Here is a 22,613-nt window from a genome sequence, read left to right on the forward strand (position 1 = left end):
AATCTAAGTAACTAACATAGCATGTGTCACCTCCCAGTGGACACTTGATAAATAGAGAATGAATCGATAAATACATGCTTCTCAAGTACGTTTATTAATAATAAAAGTTTTAACATTGCACTTGGGTTCCATTAAAACACAAATTGATTATCTGGAATTCAGCCAGTTTTCCTCCAAGTTAAGTATGACCTTGTCAAGTATGAAATATTATTATTCTTTTTGTCCAATTTAAAAGTGGAGAAAAGGTCCCATGAATAATCCAGTTTTGAAATATTACGTTAAATTAGGAATATGGCACCTCATGTTTCTTACTAACACGAGTGTGTCAGGACACAGCAACACATTTGAGTCCTCACAGTGTCACGTAGAGCAAACAACGTATTGGGACAAAAATGACAAGTGCTCTCCCGAGTGCTGAATGTGCAGGGCCTGTGCTAAATCCTCCATGTTCACAAAAACTCTATAAAGTAGGTCCTCTTACTGTATTCATTTTTAAAAAAAAGGGGAGAAGAGATCTGAAAACATTATCAGTTATCCAAGTCACACAGACTTGAATGCAGGTCTAGGGGCCTCTCAAACTACTAATCCTCATGTTTTATAAGAAAAAAAGTGCAGATCCTCCGTTCAAAAAAATCTTTAAACCTGTATATTGTCATCTGAGATCTGGCTTTATATTTGTTGGTCTATGGGTTTGTTGCCTTTTCAGTGTTTGTAGGAGGAGAAAAAGGTAAATTCTTACCTGTTTGCCATTGTGAGTCACTGATGACAAGATGGTTCTCAACGTCTTGAAGCCCATGGCAATGTCAAGAAGGTGAGCAGCGAAAAAGAAGTTGTTATAGTGCCCGAGAATGGACATAGTCATGTACCAGGCAAGGTAGAGGAAGGACTGTGGGGACGAACCAGGAAAAGCATGTCAGAAAACAGAACACGTGATGACTGTCATGAGCTCCTCTGCTTCCATTCTGTTAGAATCACCCCATTTACTTTATCTTCTTAGATTATAAACATAGAATTCGAATGATATGATCAGGCCTCCTTTTTATTCAGGTGAGTTGCTTCCATTGTTAGAGAAGAAATTAGCAGCAAGACACGTTATTAACAGGTGACAGTTCTAGAACATACTTATAAGACTCGGTTTTATGCTCTTAGGAGAGTTCTGGGCCCATGGCTGGGTGACGTGGGGGTAGAGGCAGGAGACTTTGTGGGTGTCAGAAGTCTTTAAGAGAATGGAACTCATGTCCATTCTAAGTCAATGCTACAATGACAGCGAGATTTGGGGACAAAATGAGCTGTGCAGGGAGGAGAAGCACAGAGGCAGGGCAGAGGATGACCTGAGGGTCTGATCCTATTCCTGGGGTATAAGGTGGGTGGGAACCAGGCAGCAGCCAGCAGGGGACAGGTGAGATCCCACAGCAGAAATTCATAGCTGACCTGTTTGGCCAAGCCTCATGATTTTCTCTAGCAACTCACCAGAGCCAACAAATGGGAACATAAAACAATCGGTAGTAACAATTATTTAGCAACTTACCAGAGCCAGAAAATGGGAACATAAAACCATCGGTAGTAACAATTATTTAAACTGAAAATTCTAAGAATCAAAAATGTGAAGCTATTGAGTAAGCCAGGACAGTCAAATGTCATGGTCTGCCCTGGCAGCGAGTGGCTTTTAGTAACAGATAATATTCTTCATTATATTTGGATATATACTTAAGCCCTATGTTTATTTCATAGGCCCTTAAGCTCTTGGGTAAAAGAAGAATCAATCAAGAAGAATACAATAATGTATTTAATTTGGGGGAAACTAAAATTTATCACAATGAATGTTTTTAATTTTGTATGTATTTAGAATATTCTTTTTAACATCTACAAAATGTTGATGTATATGCCATTGCCCAACTGAAACCTAAATGAAAATACCCACTGATTGCATCTCAGTTTCTTTTCTTATGTACACATATTTTCATTTTAATCTTTCAGCTATCGAAATAAATGGAACAAGAGGTGGGCTGATTCATCACATATTTCCGTGGGTCCTTCCCAGCTCTGTTCTGATGAAATGAACGCACGTTTGAGTAACTCTCTTAAGTGACCACCGCTCTGCCTGCAGTAGCCTGACACCCAGCCAGTGAGACAGCTGCTACGCAGAAGCGAAGCCCCTTACGTTGTCAGTGAAAACAACTCCGAGTTTCCACATCTGATACTTGACATCGATGGAGTTCAGGCTGGAAAGACAAAGGAGAAACGTTTGTACAGCTTCCAGAGCCTGCTGCAGTCACTTCCCAGGGGTAAGCCTGGCACCATCCCGGGAGATTCGTTCTAGCCCAGATGCTGGGGCAGAGCCGAGAGCATGCATCTGGGACCATGCATCCCAGAATTTTGTGAGGCTTTTTCCGAGGGATCTTGGAAAACAAACAAAACTAAACATCACCACCTTCGTCTTCTATTATTTAAGAAAAGTCCTTTCTTTTTCACTTTTATTCTCCTCCATTACATATGAGCTCAGCTCACTTTGAATGTGACAATTATTCCTGGGAACTGTACTAAATTCACCACCATCTGGGCAGCCAGTTTCCTCACTAATTTACATTATACAGTGGTGACTGCATTCCAACAGAATAATTTTTATTTCAACTAATAAAAATTTGCATAAACTTCCACAGTGATTTTACAACTACTGATTTTGCCAGTGAAAGGGCTTTTTCATTTTGTTTTTGTTTCCTTTTGTTTTCAGAAACCTCACCTTCTGTACCCAAGAAGGAATCTATCCTTTCCCTGCCTCCATAGCACTTTGTAGACCCCTCCCTTTACTGCTGTCCCCACACCGTTCCTTAGCTCCAGATGTATGTGTGTCTTTCTGCCTCTCTCACTAGTCTGTGAACTCCTCAATGCCCAGAACTTCATCTCACAATAAATCTTAACATAAATAGTCATGATCTTTGCAGATTAAAATGCACGTAGATTAAAACATACCATTTAATTTTCATTTTTTTAGAACTTGCCACTGATTTATGAGCTAGAAATTATAACTTTGTCAGCCTTTCCAATATCCCAGGAAATTGATATAACAGAATAGGATATAATAAACTATAATACAATATTAGTATTATTTTCAAAAGGCCTTCTCTAGACTTACTGTTTTAGTCTTTAATTACTTCTGTAGTCATTTCTTTTAGCTAGGCTAATCTTAAATTATAAGTGCTAAGATAAGCAGTTGCTAATCAAAGCTGACTTCTTAGGAGAATTTCCCAAACAGTTAAGGTTTGATTTACCGTAGCCTAGGATTTTTTTTTTTTTATTGTAAAAAAACTAAGTCGCTTTTGGGCTACAATTCATTTTATTATTAAAGAATATTTTTTTTAAAAGTTCATGGATATTTACAATGGGATTCAATATAAGAATAATTTTTATTTAAATGAAAAATATCATAAGAAACAAATAATCGGGCAATTTGCAAGTGAACATGATTATTTTCCATGAAAGCAAATTATTGGTTGGTGGGAAAGTAATTGCGGTTTTTGCAGTTATTTTTGATCTTTTAAACCGCAATTACTTTTGCACCAACCTAATAAAAGAAAATAAGGCTTTACATCAGGAAGTCTGAATTTCCATGGTAGTTTTTTGCTTTGTTAAAAAAAACAATTAGCCTTACGATTAGTTACTGTCCATGCCTATCATACATTAGGGTGACGAGTTTGTTATTAAAATCAGTAAGTAGTGTTTCCTCTCTCTAGTGCAGTGATACTGTTTGGGTGGGGCTGACCACACCCCCGGATGGGCCTTAGCTGCCCTGGGCCAATCAGGGCAGGGTCTCCCCGGGCCACAGGGTGGGGCTCAGGGAGGAGCTGTAAGCCAGAAGCTGAGGAGTTGGGTAGGTAGTTTTGAGATATGAGTTTCCCTCTTACTCCATGAAGACACAAGTGACAAAGCATGTCTGCTTTCTGGCTGCTGGTAGCCATTCTATTCCCCGGAGGCAAGCTGGCCACCCATTTAAATGTGCACATACCAAGTCCTATATATTTGATTGATAAATAAATTCATGCAGAAATAGATACATAAATCTGCCTCATTCAATTGTTCAGATTGGGATAATATTCATATAGAAACCAGATAATCTTTTGAAACCCGATCTTTCTCATACAGGGACACTGTATTAAATACATGTAAATATTTTTCCTACTAATGTATATCATTTACTAGAACTTTATGCGTCTACTTTTATTATCCATATTTAAAGGTATTAGTAAACCCCCCACATTAATTTCTGGGTACTTTGCTAGGGGTCAAAGTTACAAACATTTACTATGTAAAACAGTAAGAAATTCCACTAATTTAAAACTAGTTGTTCATAGTAGGAAAAAAGTCTAAAATTTCCTTTGATTTCTTTCCAACTTATTTTCTAGAGTCACAAATATGACCATGGAAAATGCATAATTCAGTAAAATTATTTCATTCCACATTGCTCATCAGGGACCGGAACACATGGGTAGGAAGCTCCGCCCACTCACACCACAGTCCTTAGATAACGTCCTAAGGAACGGGCCTTAGTTCCCCGAGGACTGTCACCTGCTTCATCTTATACACAGTGACACAGTCTTTAAGTACACATGTGTTTTCTTAAAGCATCCAAGAAATATTTTGCATCTAAAGTCAAAGTTTCCGTCATATGTCTGCTTATGTAACTACTTTTCAACTGGGTGCTCAGCATTTTTAAAGCTAAAATATGTACCTAAGACAAAATAACATTGTTTTATAGAATGTTAGAAATCTATGCTTTCAAAAACAATCACTGATCCCTAACTGACTGAGACAATAAATACACAGATGAGAAAGGTTGATGTAATTTTAAGGGAAGGTAACTATTAGATTCTTCTAAAATTGCTAAGTGGTTACAATAAGAAATTATATATTTAACAGCATATATACCGTGATTCATTCCAGAATTGCAGTTGGTTAAATTCACAAAATAGATATATCTATAAAGATATATCTGTATATGTATATATATATACACTCACATTATACATGTGTGTGTGTGTGTGTGTGTGTGTGTGTGTGTGTCTGTATGCATGTGTGTGTGAAATTCAATTTTAGGTGAATTCAGTTCAACAGGTTTACATTCTTTAGTTATAGCATATCATTCCATTACATGGAATAAACATTACAAATAACAATACAGCAGCATAGTATTTCTGACCTATAAAGTCTTTTCTAGTTAAATAAAATCCAATAATCATAATTAAAGGATATGAATTTTGAAAATTTCTATTAAAAGGCTACATAGTTCCCTTTTTCAAACTTAAGAAAACTAACTTCTTTTCAAACAAAAAGCATCAGAAATCATAGTCATGCATTGTACTTTTGCATATGTTTGACTTAACTGACATTTAAGGATAGAAAAGGCAAATTAAATAAAGAGCACATATATATATATATATATATATATATATATATATATATATATATGCTTTATGTAAATAATGAAAAAGTCACCTCCAAAAATCAATAGAAAAAAAATTCAGTCATTCCACAGCTCAGAAGACCCAGAGGAGTCACAGTAGGCCTTCTGTGCACCCTGTTTCTCTCGGCTCCCTATTCCCCTGATATTGAAGGAACGGAAACCCAGGCACCTGCAAGTTCAGGCTGTTCTAATGTTTTCTCCTTTCAACCACCGAGACCCACAGGACAGAGCACAGGTGACACTCACACGGCCGACAGGGAGCTGTCTTTCTTTGGCTTCTTCTTCTCCCGGGCGTCGCTGAAGTCCAGAGCGGCTTTGTCCATGCCAAGTAACTCGCTGATTCTGTCCCGGCCATAGAACTCTCCATATTTATCCATAACCTAGGGGGCAGAAAAAATAGCATTTTATTAGCCTCAACCATTTTACTGGCCTCAACCATTAAGTAGCCTCATGTGTGTCTGTCCGTACAAACATCTGATTATTTTATCCTTAATACATATGGGGTGTGATCACAAAATACAGTGAATATTTAAATAAAAAAAATGTATTCCAGTAAAAGACACATTGCCATTAATCCTCCTCAAAATTCTCCCCCTCGCTTCAAACACACTTATCCCATCATTCTTGCCACTGTCTGAAGCAGTTCTGGAAGTCCTCTTTCGTCAGTGTCTTTAGTTGCACTGTGTGGCTGCCTCAATGTCCTGAATCGATAAAAAGTGTTTTTCTTTCGTGGTCGTTTTGACTTTGATGAAGAGTCAGAAGACACACTATGTCAGATCCAGTGAATAAGGTGGATGCGGACACACTAAGGTTTTTATTTGACAGGAACTGCCATATACCAGAAGCGATGTGTGACATAGAGCATTGTCATGATGGAGGATGAAGTAAAGACACTGACGAAAGAGGACTTCCAGAACTGCTTCAGAAAGTGGCAAGAAGGATGGGATAAGTGTGTTCAAAGAGAGGGGGTGTATTTTGAGGGGGATTCATGGCAATGTGTCTTTTACTGTAATACATTTTTTAAATTTAAACATTTACCGTATTTTTTTTATCACACCTCATATTGCTCTTATATTCAAGTTCACTTAAAAATCTAGTTTATGGCTTATCTCCTGTGATCACACTGCTTCAGATTTAAGCAACCTTACTGCACTTTAAATAATACCTAGCTGAGGAACAAGATTTCTAATTAAAGAGAAGGAGGCATATGAAAGGAAGAGGGAGGGCTGAAGTAAACAAGTAAAGAAGTCGAAGAAAATGGAATGATAGAAACTTCTACCAAATTCATACTTTGTGCCAGGAATTATGCTACGAACTTGGACATGCTTTCCCTCACGTGACTGTCACAATATGTAAATTTTGTGTTATTAGCATCCTATTCTGCAGATCAAGAAATGTGTCTTAAAATGTAACATGCCCAAGGCAGCTAAGCCTGGGTAGTGCTGGACTCCCAAAAGTGACCTGCACAGACCGCCGCATGCCATTGGGCTGGCCGTCCAGTGACAGTACCCCTTCCTTGGTCTGGAGTGCAACCGTTCAACACTCCCTGTACCATATTGGGCCTAGAAATTCTTCAGTAACACCTGAACCTGGAAGCTTATCACCATCATCTGGTCCTCAGTTTAATTCTTGTCTACTGTAGGTTCTGTGTGCATTGTCATTAGAATCATTTCTTAGCGATTTCCCGCAGCTCCTGCCCCTCTCTCCTTCTGTCATGATTGGCTGGCTTTGCCCATATGTCCCGTTTTTAGGTCAGTGCTTAGCTGGGCTCACCACTCACCCTTGAGCTCAGTACATGTGACTCTGTGACACAGTTGCTCTTGGCCTACAGTTTGTACATCATGAGAGGCCCACATGACAGTGAAGACAAAAGGGATGGGAAAAGTAAAGAACAAAGAGAGGATCGGCAAAAAATGAGGGAAAAGGGGCAGGTAAAAAGGAACAGCAATACAGAGAAACAAAGGGAATGGGAATGATGGGAACGGATGAGGGGGAAGTTAAAGGAAAAGATTACAGTTGACCAAGGAAAAATACATAGATGGACAGAATTAGCAGAAATAAAAACATGGCCTTTTATGAATGTGTGCAATCAGGTAAACAAAAATAAAACAAAGGAACAATGGTATTTAAAAAGCCTATGACGTATGTACAGTGGAATATTACTCTGTCATAAGATGAAATACTGCCATTTGTGACAACATGGATGAATCTTGAGATGATCATGCTAAGCGAAATAAGTCAGACAGAAAAAGTCGAGAACCATATGACTTCACTGATAATGAGATATAAAACTAAAAGTAACAAATGAACAAGACAAACAAACAAAATCTCATAGACACAGACAACAGTTTAATGATTAACAGAGGGTAAGGGGGCAAAGGGGATGGTAAAAGAGGGTAAAGAGGGTCAAATATATGATGATGGAAGGAGAACTGACTCTGGGTGGTGAACACACAATGCAATATATGAGTATAGATGATGTATTATACAAATGTCCACTTGAAACCTATGTAGTTTTACTAACCAATGTCACCCCAATAAATTTAATAAAATTTTAAAGTCTTTGAATGTAGAATATTTAGGTTAATTAAAACAATTTGTTTTGCATTGTTCTCATAGCACTAAATGGGCCGGTCTGATCGGAGGTGGGGGGGTTTCTCTATGGATTGTATTCTCACCCCCATTCCCAGGAGAGCAAACAGGGTACTGCAGTAGGAATGTCACGAATATTCTGAACTGCAATTACAATTTATCTGTTTAACTCTAAATATACAGTTTCCTTCAGAGAAACTCTTGCTTTAATAATGTAGAAGCTCCTTCTTATTTCTGGTACTTAATGAGAATAAAATGGTCAAATAATCTATTTAAAATTATTCTTTCAAAACTTTTGCCTAATTTTGGTACACTCATATGCAGTCGTGTGAGGCTACTTAAAATGTCAGGTCACAAGGAGATAGAAACTTGAACAAAAATAAAAAATCAATGAACAACCTGCTTATTTCAAGTAGAAAGTCTTGCTATTAAAAAAAAAAGAACAAAAAACTCACTCAATGTGCTTAATAATAATGTACTTGATTTTATGTGCATTATTTATTAATAATCTACTTAAATAATGTACTTGATTTAAATCCTTGGTGCGAGCTCTCTATCCGACCTCAGATTGGTAACAAAAAGTCTGTGGCTGCCAGTCGCCAACCACCCTCTGTGCAGCACTAAACAAGTGGAATCAAAGGGAAAAAAACCACTTTATTGAACAAGTCTTTGTGGCCACACTCCAGACTGTGTGCCTTGGAGCTAGAACTCATGATGGCACAGAGGGTGATGGAGTCAGTCCAACCCTCAGAGGCGCTCCAGGAGTTAGCAGGAGCTAGGAAATGAGATACCATCTTTTACACTGTGCAGGGACTGCTACACTCATTCTTTCATTCAAACAAGAGATCTACATTAAAATCTTGTGTGGTAGGAAGAGCAGCGCTGACCCGTGACTCTCCAAAACAGAGCTTTGCACCACAATCCACAGATAAACCCCATTCAGTGTTCTTTCCACCACCTCTGATGAACCAGAAGAACAAAACTTCATAAAGCAAGATCTTTACGGTTTATACAAAGTAAAGGAAATTCAGTTCTTGGTTGCCAGGCAACAACTTGACTTCTTTAGTATATAGGAGGGTCCGGGCCCTGGGAATTTCTCAGCTGTCCTAATAGTGATGGCTGGCTCAGGTTACCCAAGTAATCTCAGAGATTCTCAGCAGCTCTTCTAATACCTGGACCAAGCACTGATTATTCACCTGAGTTAGAGGAAGGGCGGATGGAGCTTGTCTATGTATTTTGTAGCTGAGAATATGGAGTTCTTACATGTAAGTTTTCAAATTCAAATTCAATTCTACTGCATTTTGAAATGACATTTAACAGGCAGAAAAAGCACACCCCAATATCTCATCGTCCATATGAGCCACATCAAATTCAAATCTGAATTGCACTTTAGGGGAAAAACATAGAGAATTTATTTCTTCTAAGAAGCATTACCTTTCTTTTAACAAATTTGTCCCAGTAGTTGTTGGGAAATGACCTAAAAGACATAAAAGCATGGAAGTAAAGGAGTATCGTTTTAACAAATAATAAATAACAATATATTATTTAGAATATACAAAATACTTAATATAATATGTAAACATATATTCTTCCATTCATGAAAAGTAGAAGGATTTTTTTTTCCCATCTTATCCCATAGTTTTTCTACACCATGGACATATAAAATATTATGTTAAATATTAACATATCAATATATACATGTAACTCACAAACAGGCTCGAGGCTAATATTTTCATGGAGAACATCAGCATATTTATTAATAAGCAATCTTTTTACTGTTTTATTTACTTATAATGTCTCAATATATACATTTGTCAATTATCTTTAAAAACTAAGCTAAAAATCTGTCATTGTTTGTCCTATTAAGTAAAAATCCTCATTCTACCAGTTACCCTCAAGGAAACTTTGATCATGGAACCAAAACGTGACGCTGGCACCTTAACTGGAACAGAGCTCACTGAAGAGGACACACTTAGTTCAATTCAGTATTAACAGCTAAACAAAACACAGAACATTCCGAGTAAATATTTACTGTGTTATTCACAAACAAAGCATCCCCATTTGAACATCCAGAACCTATTAGAAATGATAACTTTTTAAAAATATGCAAAACTAATCATAATAAAAAGAAGATATTTCACCCTTGAGAAGTGCAAACTACTCCAAAAATATTGTATCACTAACATTTTTAATGGTGGAAAATTCTACTTTGTGATGGATTTCTACCTGGAACAGCAGCTAAGAGTCTGGGTCTTAATCTCACAAGGCTAATTAAAGAGTGTCTGGAAAAAGTATGTGTTTTCCTGTCTTATATTTTACGTGTCATAGTCCTTAGCTCATTTTATGTTAGGCTACTTTAATAGCACCAACTGACAGCTTAAAACTTGGATCCATTAAAAGTTTAAAATTCAATATCTTTGCTTTTAATGCTCCAACTCCTTCCTTAATGAATAATCTGTGCTTCTTCTCTGCTTTGGGACGAGACGACCCCACCCTGCAGGTGAAACCTCCAGCTGCACCCTTTCCTGAACACTGAGTGAGGAGGCAAAGTTCCGTCAGGGCTGTGGGGATGTTCTCAAAGCCCTTTGTGATTCAGGGATTCAGAACACAGAGAGCAAAAATGGATGGCCGCCATGAAAAGGCTGGTGGCGCTCAGCCTTCTGACTTTCTTGGCTCAATACATACCTATTATTCACCTCTGCTAAACTTGACACATATGCAGGAAATCCAGCAAAGTATTTCATGTCTAGAAATTCGTGAGCACAGAAATGTCTCATATGTTCTTTACTCACTGTGTGTTGATTACAAGTCTATCCCACTGGCCTTTAATATCATCTTCTGAAGGCTGTTCTGTAATATAAAGCCCATCGAATTCCAATTTTCGAGCTACTTCCTTTTCTCGCTTAAAAATAACCAGTGGGACCTACGTTTGAAAAATAAACATTTTAAATTAGTTTAGATATGCTGACCTCTCCTGTGGTCAATATATTTACAAAACAGTTTTTGGAAAGAAGTATTTCCCATGTTACTTTCAGGCAAGTAAAAATTGAGTGAAAATGAATCAGCTATGTTTAGGCAGAAAGAAGCATTTAGAGGTTTTGGAAAAACAAAAGATAGAATAGATATTATATATATTCATGTGTTTTTAAACACATAGAGGTTCATATGTAATTGCACTAATGAAATCACTTTTAAATATTAAAAATGTTATGCAAAACTATTTTCTTTTGCATATTATATATGTATCTACACATAATTACAATAGAAATCGAGGCAATAAAATATAGCAATGTTACTAATATAGCAAAATGCATGCTTCTAAAAGATGCAGAGTTTTATTTGAGAAATGTCTTTAATAACCCCTTGCTCAGCATGCCCACAAGCTATTTTGAAATAAATTTTAATTTCAACTTCAGCAAAACTCTTTGTCAGTTTGCCAAGATGTCTCCAGAGCACACTGACTCTCTTTTCATAGGGACAGACTTTCCACAAGACACAGACCGTCAAACGATGCAGAGGGTCTGCAAGCAGATGAGAATATCCCTCCCATAAAACCAGGAGAGAAGAGGGACTGAAAAGTTTCTGAAGAAACTTTACATTCCAGTCTTTTACCCTGGGCCCTGTTTTTTCAAAATTTCTGGAAGCTTCACGGGCAGAGGCAGGGACAGTGACAAAGTGTCTCGTTAGGAGAAGATGAAGAAGTGGCCAAGGCAATGGGCAGCCCAGGCACTGAGAGACTCTCTTGAGTTAAATTCACAAATTAAACTGCTGCCTTGTTTTCTGGGTGAAGTGAGACAAACTGAAGCATTTCCACCCAAGATGTCGATAGATACGTCCCTAATAACAGAACAATCACAAGGAGCCCTAGGTTTGTCATGACATATGTCTATAGTTCCTAACACACTGGAGCAATGCTAGGAGACGGAGTGAATGGGTCACATCTGCGGGGTCAAGTTATAGGTGAAATTGGTCATTATGTGAATAATTACCAATATACGAAAACTACAGTAAGACAGCCCCAGGCCATATCCCTTCCCAGGGCAGCCTACAGCCAATGCCAGGTCACCATGGAGATCAGAAGGCCATGCTCCAATGTCCCAGCCCAGGACAGCCCTGAAGGGTGCCAGCTGCAGAGACAGGCCAGGGCTGCCCTGTGTGTCTGCACGCAGCCCACTGCCCCCTCTGTTGCATCCTGCTCCCGCCCGCTCCCCTACGGGCATTGATTCCTGGGACATGTACTCTCCATCTCACAATCTGCTTCTTCCCCAGAAGTCCAACCTACACAGACACGTGGACGCGCACGTGCGCGCAGGTGCCCGGGCCCCTACCGTCTTACCTTCAGGCAGTAGTAGCCGATGATGCAGAAGAAGGAAATGACGGTGTGCAGCACGGCCAGGATCCGCAGCGTGGGCTCCATGTAGCCGCTGCTCTCCTCCAGCACGTAGTGCACGGCGAGGACGCGGGGCGAGCCACTGTCCAGGCTGCTGACCTGGGCGTTTTCCCCTGAGCTGCGCACGGGGAGCTCCTTTCCTTCAACCACAGAAGAAGTGGAGACCTGATTCAAACCATTTAAAGTGCAGTCAGTTCACTTCCTCTAAGACGTCAGTGTAAACAAGAAACAGTGGAAACTCAGCCTTAACTGCAAGTAGCAGGATGTGAAGCCATTGCACAGAGGAAAAGACTAAAGGCGATGGCTCTGAAAACCAATGGCAAGTAATGAACATACTTGTAAAACGCCTTCTAATTCACCAGGAGGTATGAGGATCCAACACAGGCAGGAAAAATCTAGATGGCTAAGCTGCCTTCTCAATTATCAAAAGAAGTGCATGTGACCCAAGTAATACCAGTGAGCTATTCAGCCAGTTAGGCTGGAAACACCTTAGGTAACCCTTGGCCGAACCAAACACACTTCATGGGGCCGTCCTTAGCTGTCTTCAACATGCAGAGGAACAAATCTGCCCCTGCCTTGCGTTCAGAGATGCGCCCAAACATTAGGTTTCTCTTTCATCAAATGTATTTTAAACTGAGTTTAGACAGGCTCACTAGTGGATTTGTGAAATCTCTACACTCAATGCAGTCTGTTTATTCAAAGAGTAAGACATACATACCTTATAAAAGAGCAAGATGAAATTGATTGCAAACGCGACAAACAAGGCTAACATCCTCATGTTGTAAAAGTTGCGAGCAAAATAGTTCTGGAGGTGAAAAAATTTAGAAGTTCACTATATCAAGGGACTTGAAATTGGCAGACAATTGAAATAAAGCATTCGTTCATTTACCCGACACTACTTCCGGAGCACCTACTATGCACTATGTATCAAGCACTATTCTTGGGGCTGTGGACATAATAGTGACGGGGTTAGGACCTAGGGAAGGGGTCCCATTTCAGATGGCTGGTCAGGGAAGGTTTATCTTAGGAGGGGATATCTGAGCAGAAGCCTGAATGCCACAGGGCACAGGTCAAGTGAACAAATTGGGGAGCAAAGGGTATGACAGTGAGAGAAGGAGCGCAGAGGTGAAGTCCTGAGTTCAGAGTGATGTTGACGTGTCGGAGGATAAAGAAAGAGGCACAGTGAGAAGAGGGGAGAGTGGGAAGGGCTGAGGTCAGAGAGGTGAGTGGGGAGAGTTCTGATAAAGTCTGTGCTGTCTCTTCCAGCACAGTGGTTCCGTTTACGATCTCTGGGGCCACCCTGGCTGCCGTCACCCCGCCCTCACTGGGGGAGGGGCACAAGTGACTTAATCACCCTGGTAGCATCACTTCTCTCATCTGTGAAGTGTGGACAAGACAACCTTTCTCATAAGTTTGCTATGAGGATTCAGTAAGTTAATAGAGGGAAAGCTGGTTATGATTCTTGTTATTATTATTGGAATTATTATTTTATTCTAGGAGGATCTGAACAAGGCTTGATGTGATCCGTTTATGACTTGGAAAGATTATTCCAGTTTCTGTATGGGAAATAGTTGGGAGGCCTGCGTGGCAGCAAGGGGACCAGCTACAAAGTTATTATAGAAGTGCAGAAGGAGCTACATCAATGGTGGTGGCTTGGATGGGGTCGCCACGGAGAGGGGAAGACTGGGCAAACTCTGGATGTATTTGGAAGAGAGAGCTGAGAAGAATTATTGCTGGATTGTATTTGAGGTGGGAAATAAAGAGAGGACTTAGACATGATAACTTCTGGATTTCAGGGTCTGAGCAACCAAGTAAATGGTTGGTGCCATTTATAGAGCTGGGTTGATGGGGAAACTTAGAGAACTGGATTTAGGGGAAAATCACTGTGAGAGATCGAGCATTTATTTCAACATTAAGTGGGAGAACTCTGCAAGGTGTCCAAGTGACTATGCCAGGGGCTTCAGTGTCACAAGTCCTATCACAATGACAACTGCTGTCATCTCCCTCTCAGTGCACACATGCCATTTTGGTGATGTCACTTCCCACACATGACCCCACCTTTACTGCCACAGATGACTGGACCAAGACTGGCCACTGCTCCCAAACTGGTTCACCCAGGAAGGTGGAACTGGGTCAGAGAGGCTGTGTTAGTTACCCTGCTGTCTGAGCTGGGAGGTGACAAAGACCTAGGGACACCGGGCCCATGGCAGCCTGATGTGGCCATGACCAGTCTCGTGCATACAAACTGGTGATCAGCGAAAGTCATGGCCGAGTCGGGAGCCTGTGACCCCCGAGGCAGAGAGACGACAAGATGTCTTTACTTGCTTTGCACCTGGAGTCACCATACTCTCCAGGAACCCACTGGCTACTTCAGGGTGTGTGGCGCCCACGCAGCCTCATGGCCACGCCGTCCACCTACACCTGCAGCCACGCCAACTATCGCAACACAGACAATCGCTGACTATCAGAGTGATCTAGAACATACCTTATGTTCAGTGTACTCTGCACTAAACAATACAGGGGAAATACAGGTGTTTAAGAAAATAGTGAAAACTATTAATTAAATATATGTATGATTATATATGTGTGTGTGTGTGTGTTTGTGTGTTTGTGTGTATATATATATATGTATATATATATATGTGTGTGTGTATGTGTGTATATATATATATATATATATATATATATATATATATATATATGTAAGCAGTTAGAATATTTAATTACTGAGACTAACCCATTTCCCTTCCAGGTGAAGTTCTAAAGTACACCGAGTTTCCTAAATGTCTATTTTTGATTCCCAAAGGCTGTAACACACTGACTATGATTTTGCCTATGAGATGGCTTTATTTTGAAGAGTGTTGCTGTTTGTTAGTTTCTAGGTCTGACATTACTGGTCAGTACCTCTCGTAGGTTTATTCTACACAGTCACGTCCCCAATTTTTCCTGCTTTAAAAATTATGTGTAATATTTATACACATACAAATAAAAAGTCTTTCAAACAAAAATTTTAAGAATTCCACCCGGTATGAACATGACTAGAGATAGAGAATGACAACTTCTTTGTTTTCCAAAGATGAATATGTATTTCATTAATTTGGGGAGCATTTCTGTAAAATGTATAGGACTACATGAAGAACTATCTTTTCTCTCTTCATTCATTTCTTCTTTTTACGTATTTACATTTAAAGGATAATTTGGAACAGACCTTCTTATTATCAAGGGAGAGTTGGCTCCTTCAGTGATGTTTTTATAACTGGATTTTTAATAAAACAGTGATGTTAGCCCAGTTCAGGACCATCAGTAGAAGTTCCTTGTACCCTGAAGGCTCCCAGGTTTTGCTTTAACGAACTGCAGAGCGTCACACAGTCTCCTGCACACAGTGGGGCTTCAGGATACATGGGCTGACTTGCCCTAGAGTCTTTGTGGGAAGACACTGGATGCCAGAAGTCATTATACCTAGTGGGTTCGGGTCACGGGAATGTGTACAGAGGTTACGGGTTTGACCATCGGGAGCAGTGGACTGATGCCATTCGTTATGAGATATAATAAAGTCAGACCTGCATGTATGTTTGATTTGCCCACACTGAGATGGGCAAATCAAACATACATGCAGGTCTGACTTGGTTCCCTGATTGCCACCCCAGGGAGGTCAATGACTATTTACTGAGCCAGAGTTATTACTGTCTCACAATATGTCACCACAACATTCATTCTAAAACGGCTTACTAGGAGCTTCTGCTGGTAGGCTATGATTTTCTTCCAGAATGCAGATTCGGGGGCCTCGGGCTCCCCATATCTGTGCGTGTGCAGTGGCCGCAGCCTCTGTTTGCCCTTATCGTCCTTGGCTTTGTCTTCTTTTTCCCCATCTTCTCCCCTGTGAACACAGACAAATAAATATATGTCATCCAGAAACTAAAGAACAAACGAGTTTCATGCCAAAATACAGCAACAAACAAATATTTAAAAGCAGAGTACCATTTTTGCCAACTACTTTCTCAATATACAGATGATGCATTAGAGAATTGCACACTGGAAACCTATGTAATTTTATTAACTAATGTCACCCAATACATTTAATGAAAGAAAAAAAGAAAATTACTTTCTCTCCAATAAACTGTAATATTCAAAATTCTAGAATTAGGGGTCAGATTTCTGCGCATCCTAGCCTCCTGCAGATGGATAGTACTGGAAGTGTCTTTGTATCTATACAGAGCACATTCCCTTCCAACTGTACAATAAAACATTTCACTGAGAGTGACAATGAAAGCTTTTTATTGCCATGATTTTCTACCATACTTTAACTTTAAATTATGATTTTAACGTCCAATCTTTAATTCTGACAAGCCATTAGGACTTAAAATCAGAGTCATATGCATTTGGTTGTTCACATGTATAAAGGATGTCAATGATTAATTTTGAGGCCAATAATGAAATTAGAAGCACTACAATTTGATGCCTAAAATCCCTCGAGGTACGAAGTACCAATCCTTCATGAAAGTTTATTTATGTATATGTGTCATCACAAACACAAAACCCACAGACACAAAACCCACACTTAACCTCAACCCATATGAGGCATGTGTAATGTTATTTTTCATATTAAACAGTTGCCATTGAAATAACTGTGAACCCTGCTATACACGTCTACATCTCACTATAACAGTCATTAACGTGGCCATTTTTATAACTGATCCAACAGCGCAAGATCTGTGACAATGAGTAGTGCTGACTGCAAAAAAATAAACAATGAGAACAGACCAAAGAAAATGCCAGAATAGAGGAAAATAAACTGCTATGTGAGAATATTGGCACTACAGGCACTTAAAATTCTGAGTTCCTCATTTTTAAAAAATGTGCATATAGAATTGTTTAAATATGGGGAAAGGTGTATGTTTCAGTTATTAACAGAAAGTCAGTGTTAGGAGGAAGTTACACATTTTCATTGCCCATATCCAGCTCTTTATTTCTTATTGCTGCCCTTACAAGAGTGCTCTAGGAGTGATGGTGAAAATGCAATTCCGGAGCCACACCAGACCTGCTGAACCAGCATCTGTGTGGCAGCGGCCAGGAATGTGTGTTTTTAAGAAAATCTCCAGCAATTTTTGTGCGTGTGGCCCCAGGGCTAGCTTTGAGGGACTTCTCAAGGACCCTTGGCAATGGCATTCGGAATGTGGGTCTCCTCCCCTCTTTCCAAGGACAGAAATACATACGAGGTTTTAAACCAGAACTGCAGCCATCAGTCATCTGTGGAGAGCCCCCCTTAAAGGCAGTGGGGGCTTTTCTGCTGAGACAGAAACACAAATAGAACCCGGATGGAACAGGAGGAAGACTGGACAGGCAGCCTGGGCAGGTGGGCGGGCAGGTGTCTATACTTATCCTCCCAGGACTGAGGTCCTCAGTTACAGCCTGTCCACGGAGACGACAGACATCATCGTGTAGCCTGACAGTCTCCATTCTGTCCCCTAAAGAGAGAGCACAAGTGAAACAAGGAAAGTATAGAGAAACTACACCTACTCGGCTTTTTCTGGTTCCGATTTTTCTTCTTTTTCTTCCTTTTCTTCCTCTTTCACCTTTTGTTCCTGGAATGAGTCAATGGGAAAAAGAAAAGCAGGTTACACATCACCTTTGAATAAGTTTAGGGAGCCCTGTGACCGTGTGCCGAATTGTGACCTACAAATGACCTTCTGCCCATGTTCAGATAACGTGCCAGGTGGGCTTTCACTAGAGGCCCGCATTCACCTTGTGTGCACTGACCCTCCACGCACAGTAGGTACGGACTTCCTGAGTGCCTGCCTCCCACTTTCTCTGCCCCTTCAGAAATACCCTTCTTTACCTCGTTCTTCAACTCAAATCTCACTCATCCTTCAAGTCCAATTAAGTGCCAGTTCTTAACTCTCATCTAACTGCTACTCCAAACCATTCTGGTGCTTCCATTCTCTCGACATGTGCAACCTCTACTGTCTATAGTCTGAGCCATGTAACACTTAATAGCTTTCTAGCTTTTCCATGAAGGTTAGTTTTCTCTTTCGAATAATTCTTTCAGGCAACCCGAAAGCCATGAGCACACCTTATATTTCCCTTACTTCCCTATGATACCCCAGGTGTCAGACACATGGTGAATACTCATGAATACTAATGAGTACTAATGTCATTAGGGTGGGTACCTGAGCTTACACCTAGTAGTTTAAGATAATTCAGTAATTTGTAAAGAACCTCCCAGAGGCCAGCTCTGCTTTTTCCACTTCTCTTGGAAGCTTGAGTCACGTGTTGAGCACACGGCAGCCACTGCACGGATGCTGATGTGAAGCTCACATGCCGAGCTCACCTGGCATCCAGAGAGTCACCAGGACATAGTGGTAAGTTACCTGAGATTTCTCTTGCACCTCGGGGGTGGGCACAGGGTTGCTCATGAGGTCGCTGAGGCCAGCATTTGGGTTATGAGGGATGAGTTTGTACTGTCCTCCTTCTCTCTTCAGATCTAAGCCAAATATGTCTGACAGGAGGTCACTTTCCTCCGTCAGGTCCTTCAGGTCCGTGAGATCCTCCGAGGGCAGGGCGGCTTCCAGGGGCTTCCTCTCGCCCTCCTCCCCATCTCCCCTCACCTCATCCTGCGTGGGGTCCGGCATGTTGGCCAGAAGCTCAGCGACTTTGATCTTCTTTGCCCCTTCCACCAGGCTGCCTCCCAGGAGCAGGCTGCAGACGATGCGGGAAAAGCCCCTGAGCACGCTGGTGACAAAGTGCACGAGGCTCAGCACAACGCTCCAGTAGGAGGAAAAGAGGGCCGTGACCATGTCCTTCACTGTCATCTTCTTCACCTTCTTCATCTGCTTCTTCAGGCTCTTCAGGCTGAGCATCCGCATAAGGGTCAGGATATTGTACCTGAGAGCCAGCAGGGCGGACTTGACAGTCAGAATGGAGAAGAAGCCCATTCTCGGGCCCTGCTCTTCTGGTTTCTCCTTCTCACTCTCCTCTTTGTTGGCTGACCTCTCATTCAAGTCCGACTCGGAGATCTGGGCCGCCAGCTGCATCTCAAATATGGTGTCCTCGCAGAAGTTCACAAAGAGCTCCATCTTCTCCTTCTCACCGCCCTCGTTGACCACGTCAAAGATGAACTGCCTCTTGGACTCCTTGACCTGGGGCTTCTCCCACTGCGTCCGGCTGGACTCGCTGATCTCAAAATACACCCTCTCGATGCGCTTGGCACTCCCCATGATCTCGATGCGGCCCAGGAAGGGCTGGAAGTAGTTGAGCACGCTCTCCGCCAGCTCCAGGAACGTCTGCAGCCGCGTGTCGTTGGGCATGTGCTCCGAAAGGTTGGTCAGAAGGACAGCCACATTGAAGCCAATGTCCTTCGCGGGCTCGTGGAACCGCTTGACAAATTCCTCATAGTCGAGGGTTTCGTTTTCATCTGTCTCGGCGCAGGACAGAAGGAACTCGGTCTCGGACTGTGTGTAGTGCTTGTGGCTCTCCATCGCTTTGTGGAACTCCCTCTTGGAAATGACGCCCTTGCCATCGGGGTCGTATTCCTTAAAGGTGTCAGAAGAGGTCAAATCCTTCAGTTTTAAGAACATGTCAAAGAATTTGAGAATCATCTCCACGTTGTTGGAAGACTCCACAAGCATGTCGACCATCTGCTTGCCGATGGTTCCATTGACCACATTGCCTGGCGGGAGAGAACGGCACTCGCTCAAAATGCACCCCTGATCAATAAAAAGCAATGTCTATGGAGAATATAACAATATAGACCTTATACACCGTCTGAGTCAAGGGTGGCTCCTCGTTCAATGATGAGTGTGATTACACAAACACATGCAAAACCACATTTACAAAGGAATTAAACTAACGCACAGAAAACAATATTTGAACAAACGTTGGCTTTCTTTTCTTCCTTAAATTGATCAAAGAAGCAATATGTTTTAGGAAAAAGAAAATGGGCAAACATGTATATCCAAAAGCTCGACCTGAAATCCAGTCTCATTATTAATAAAAATGAGCATTTGCATAATCTTTTACCATTGAAAAATCTCTCCTTATAGACAATACTTGATTGAATGCTTACATGTCTGTAAGGCAGGTACTTTTTATTAATTCTGATTTTACTATCGAGGAAACTGAGGTTTAGGAAAGCTAAATGAATGTACCCATTGTGACATGGTTAGTAAGGGTAAGTGTCTGACTTTAAGAAGATCCCCTGAGAGCAAGTTATATGCTCTTTCTTATTTAAAATGTAAAGCACTGCCCTGCATTTTTCCTCATGGTCCAGAAGGTTTATAGTTGTAAAATGGCAGATTACTAATAAACTTGAGAAAATTCAATAGCATGTAAAATTACAGTCATAGAATGCTTTCACTCTTTGCACAGAGCATGCTATGCAACATACAGACTGACACAGAAGAAGGACACATGGCGAGAGGCCTGCTGCCTCCACCTGTGAAGCAGTGACCACTGTGGTTCAGAGCGTGGCCTCAGGAGCTGCACGGTGGGCTGCAATCCAGGTCCCACCATCTACCCCTGGGCACCCTGGAAGGGCTCTCCACCTCTCTGCACCCCAGTCTCCTCATTTGCAAAACAGTGATAATGATACTATCAAACTCCTGAACCTGGTATTAGGATGAAATAAGTACTTAAACCAGGAGCCGGGACATTACAAGAAGTTAATTTTAAGTTGTTATGGCTACGGCTGCTGCTGCGGCTGTTCTTATGGTTGTTTTTCAGACTGAAATTTGAAATGAGGTCATGATAAAAGGACCCCATGGTGCTTGGAGGGTATGAAGTGGCTGCTACTGAAGGGTGTTAAGCAAATGGTGTGTCTCTGAAGTTCCTGCACAGGGCAAGACTCCTGACTGAGTTAATCAAAGTGCAGTTTCACAATGCAGGGTGGATTAGGAAGGAAAAATCAGGAAGGTTTAAGAAGAAAGGATAGGTTACATAATGGTGAACGTTATTTGGTTGCTGTGGTCGTATTCACAATAGGTCACGGAATGCTCCTGTCAGTTTATCATTATCTCCATTTCACAAAGGAAACTGAACAATGGAGGTGAGATTTATCCGCGCATATGGGAACCAAGTGCTCAACCACTATGCTTACTGCCAGATGCAGAAGAGCAATGTAATAACAGAAAAAGAAGTGGAAATAGAAGAGAGAATAGAAACTGAGTGGGGCGTGTAGAGGCAGGACAAGACTGCCACCCACAGGGGTTACAATGAGGAAAGCTCAGAGCAGCAATTCACAGGGAGTTTATCCAAATGTCTGTAATCCCCACTGATTACTCACAGACAAACAAATGAAACTTTATATACAGTCTTTCTGGAGAGTCTTCTCTTTGGGGCATCACTATGAAAGGAAAAATATTACTATAAAGTACTGTGGTTTCATTCCATAGACATGTAAGCTGAGAGATGCAGGATCTCTCTTTTAAAAAAAAAAAGTTAACTCCAGAGTCATAAAGTCCCCAATACACCCAAGCATCTGTTACATCTCACTGTGGCTATTTCAGTCTTTGCAGCATGCTGACATATGATCCCTTCAAAAAAGAATAAAGGGAAGTTGAATATGTACAATGTAAATATGTAAGTCAAAACTACCTTCTAACATGGACAGCAGCATGACCACCATGTCCTTCTGAAGATCCATTAGTTCTTTTAACAGTTCGATTTGACTGGAATCCTGAAAATATTAACAAATTGCATTTGAGATCATGAGAAAACTAGGCAGCCCGAACATGACACGTCTCCGGAGTGTCCCACGAACAGTAAACGTAGAGGGACAGAACGAAAGGAAGGCCAAATGCAGGTGTATAGCTTATTCAAAATATACATCCCAGGACTAAAGCACATGTATCACCGATTCCAACTCGTGTTCACAGTGTGTGCAGGGACACGAGCCAGTGTAACGAGCACAGAGGGACAGGGCAGCGACATGTTCCCCAGGGCCCGCCTGGCAGGACTCAGGTGACTCTGCACGTGGATATCTTTCTGTCGCTGGAAAAGTCTGTACAGTACTTGTCTTTGCTTCTTTCTAACTTACTACACAAAGATGATATCCATTTTGTAAAAATTAATGTATCCTGTAAAGAACAGGCAGAGACTTCTGCTATAGAAATCTAATCCAAAATGTGTACAGTGTACCTTCTTTACCATTTTTATTACAATCTCTCATATTTCTCCAGT

General features: G+C 41.0%; 1 protein-coding gene across 5 annotated transcripts in view; it reads right to left on the minus strand.

Moving 5' to 3' along the window:
* Positions 1-22,613, minus strand: part of RYR2 (ryanodine receptor 2) — a 572,172-nt gene that overhangs the window by 14,665 nt on the left and 534,894 nt on the right. For all 5 annotated transcript variants that reach the window (XM_033099500.1, XM_033099502.1, XM_033099501.1 and 2 more), the window contains 11 exons: positions 22,029-22,110; positions 18,809-20,106; positions 17,958-18,022; positions 16,170-16,317; positions 13,159-13,245; positions 12,387-12,605; positions 10,843-10,973; positions 9,485-9,527; positions 5,705-5,838; positions 2,162-2,222; positions 740-886 (listed from right to left, as the gene is read on the minus strand). In XM_033099500.1, coding sequence (XP_032955391.1) covers positions 740-886; positions 2,162-2,222; positions 5,705-5,838; positions 9,485-9,527; positions 10,843-10,973; positions 12,387-12,605; positions 13,159-13,245; positions 16,170-16,317; positions 17,958-18,022; positions 18,809-20,106; positions 22,029-22,110 — 2,415 coding nt within the window. The remainder of the gene's footprint in view (positions 1-739; positions 887-2,161; positions 2,223-5,704; positions 5,839-9,484; positions 9,528-10,842; positions 10,974-12,386; positions 12,606-13,158; positions 13,246-16,169; positions 16,318-17,957; positions 18,023-18,808; positions 20,107-22,028; positions 22,111-22,613) is intronic.

Source organism: Rhinolophus ferrumequinum, chromosome 27, assembly GCF_004115265.2.
Source record: "Rhinolophus ferrumequinum isolate MPI-CBG mRhiFer1 chromosome 27, mRhiFer1_v1.p, whole genome shotgun sequence".
Lineage (NCBI taxonomy): Eukaryota > Metazoa > Chordata > Mammalia > Chiroptera > Rhinolophidae > Rhinolophus > Rhinolophus ferrumequinum.